The sequence below is a fragment of the Argiope bruennichi genome, chromosome 4 (genome assembly GCF_947563725.1).
Source record: "Argiope bruennichi chromosome 4, qqArgBrue1.1, whole genome shotgun sequence".
In the NCBI taxonomy this organism is placed as follows: domain Eukaryota; kingdom Metazoa; phylum Arthropoda; class Arachnida; order Araneae; family Araneidae; genus Argiope; species Argiope bruennichi.
In genome coordinates, this window is record NC_079154.1 from 60,799,766 (window position 1) to 60,801,803 (window position 2,038).

At 36.5% G+C, this 2,038-nt stretch overlaps 1 protein-coding gene across 1 annotated transcript; it reads left to right on the top strand.

Annotated features, from left to right (window-relative positions):
- The first annotated feature begins 770 nt into the window (after positions 1 to 770).
- Positions 771 to 1,754, top strand: LOC129966280 (uncharacterized). The gene has a single exon (XM_056080697.1). The coding sequence runs from the start codon at positions 771 to 773 to the stop codon at positions 1,752 to 1,754; it is 984 nt and encodes a 327-aa protein (XP_055936672.1).
- The last annotated feature ends 284 nt before the right edge of the window (positions 1,755 to 2,038 follow it).

A 2,038-nucleotide genomic window follows, 5' to 3' on the forward strand; every position in this document is an offset into this window, starting at 1 on the left:
ATTCTTAAAAGTAGATGTTAAGAATAATCATAGGCTATATAAACGTTTGATACATCAATGCAATAATTAGAAAGATTTTTTTTAAAAAATAACGCTCATATAGACATTCTCACAAAAATTATCCAAAATTACTTTTTTCTTAAAAAAAATGAAAATAAATAAAGATTTTATTATAGACATCAGATTAAATCTTCTAAAAATAAAATAAAATAAAACTTTCTAAAATCAACATGATGTGGAATCATAATTTTTTTTTAAATAAAAACACTTTTTATCACCTTATTATAACAATAAAAATATTGAATTTAAGTTTTCTTGAATAAAAAAATCACTTTGATATCTTTTTCAATCAACTAATTTTACGAGTATTAAAATTGAGGAAATTTTCTTATTATTTATCATTGCAGATGAAGGTAAGCATGAAAGCCTGCCTAGTCGTGCTGATGATGGTAGTCTACTTTGCAGCTGCAGATCCGATTCCGGAACCTGAACCAGAACCTGGCCAGTAAGTTTAAATTCAATATATTGCTAAATTAAATTACTAAAAAATAAAATCATTGTATAAAACTTTCCTTTCATAAGATGAATTCTAGCCATGGAACTAAAAAAAATATTAAATAACTCTTTAAAGTACTCAGAAATAATTTTGTTATTAAAAAATAATTGATAATTAAATATATTTAAAAAATTTCATATTAAAAATAAATAGACATAACTGATGGAATTTTCTAACATTTCTAGTGATAAGAAACAAGTTGTTGTACTCAAGGATGAGACGGAACACCATCATCACCACCACCACCACCATCATCACAAACACGGTCACGACCATAAACACGATCATGAGCATGGACACGAACACAAACATGGTCATCATCATGGACATGATCACAAGCACGAGCACAATCATGCCCACAAGCATGGACATGATCATCATCATAAGCATGGACATGAACACCATCACAAGCATGGACATGGTCACCATCACAAACATGGGCATGGTCACCAGCACAAACATGAGCATGGACATCATCATGGACACCACCACGTTCATAAACATGGCCATGGCCATCATCACAAACACGGACACCATCATGGACATCATCATGCACATCAGCATGGTCACCACCACCTCCACAAACACGGTCATGATCATCACCATAAGCATGGACACGACCATCATCACAAGCATGGACATCACCATCAACATGGTCATCATCACCTCCACAAGCATGGACATGACCATCACCACAAACACGGACACGATCACCACCACAAGCATGGACATCATCATAATCATGGACACCATCACCTTCACAAACATGGCCACGATCACCATCACAAACACGGGCATGACCACCACCACAAGCACGGACACCACCATGGACATCACCACGGGCATCATCACAAACACGGACACCACCATGGACATCATCATGGTCATCATCACCAACACGGACACCATCATGGACATCATCATGGTCATGATCACAAGCACGGTCACCACCATGGACATCATCATGGACACCATCACGGGCACCATCACAAACATGGACATCATCACGGACATCACCATGGTCATGGACACCACCATGGACATCATCATGGCCATCACCATAGCAGCTTGCATGGTCATGGTCTTGGAGGATTCAGTTATGGTGGATTTTAAGATCACTAGTTCTTTTTTGAATTTAGTTACTTTTTCATCTGTTTCAACATTGCCAAGAACGTGTTTCTCATGGAATTTTTATTGAAGACTTCTACAGAAGGATGGGAATAAGATCCAGATGGGAAGAGGACTGTGGTATTTGAATACCTTCAGAAAGTAGCCAAAGGACATGGTGCATGGCAGATTTCTTTTTTTTATTGGTGTCTTTTATTTATTTTTAATTTATTTCTAAACTGCTCATTCTCACAAGTAGCAACAAAATAGTGCCACAGCTCTGCTTAACAAGATTGAGAGCTTCAATAACGTTTGGTTTGGATTCTCAAGGACATTTCTGTGATCTCTTCTCTTTCATGTGTATTTATTGGAATC

What these genes read in the sequence shown, in the direction of transcription:
- LOC129966280 (XM_056080697.1), top strand. Translation starts at nt 771, where the DNA reads ATGAGACGGAACACCATCATCACCACCACCACCACCATCATCACAAAC.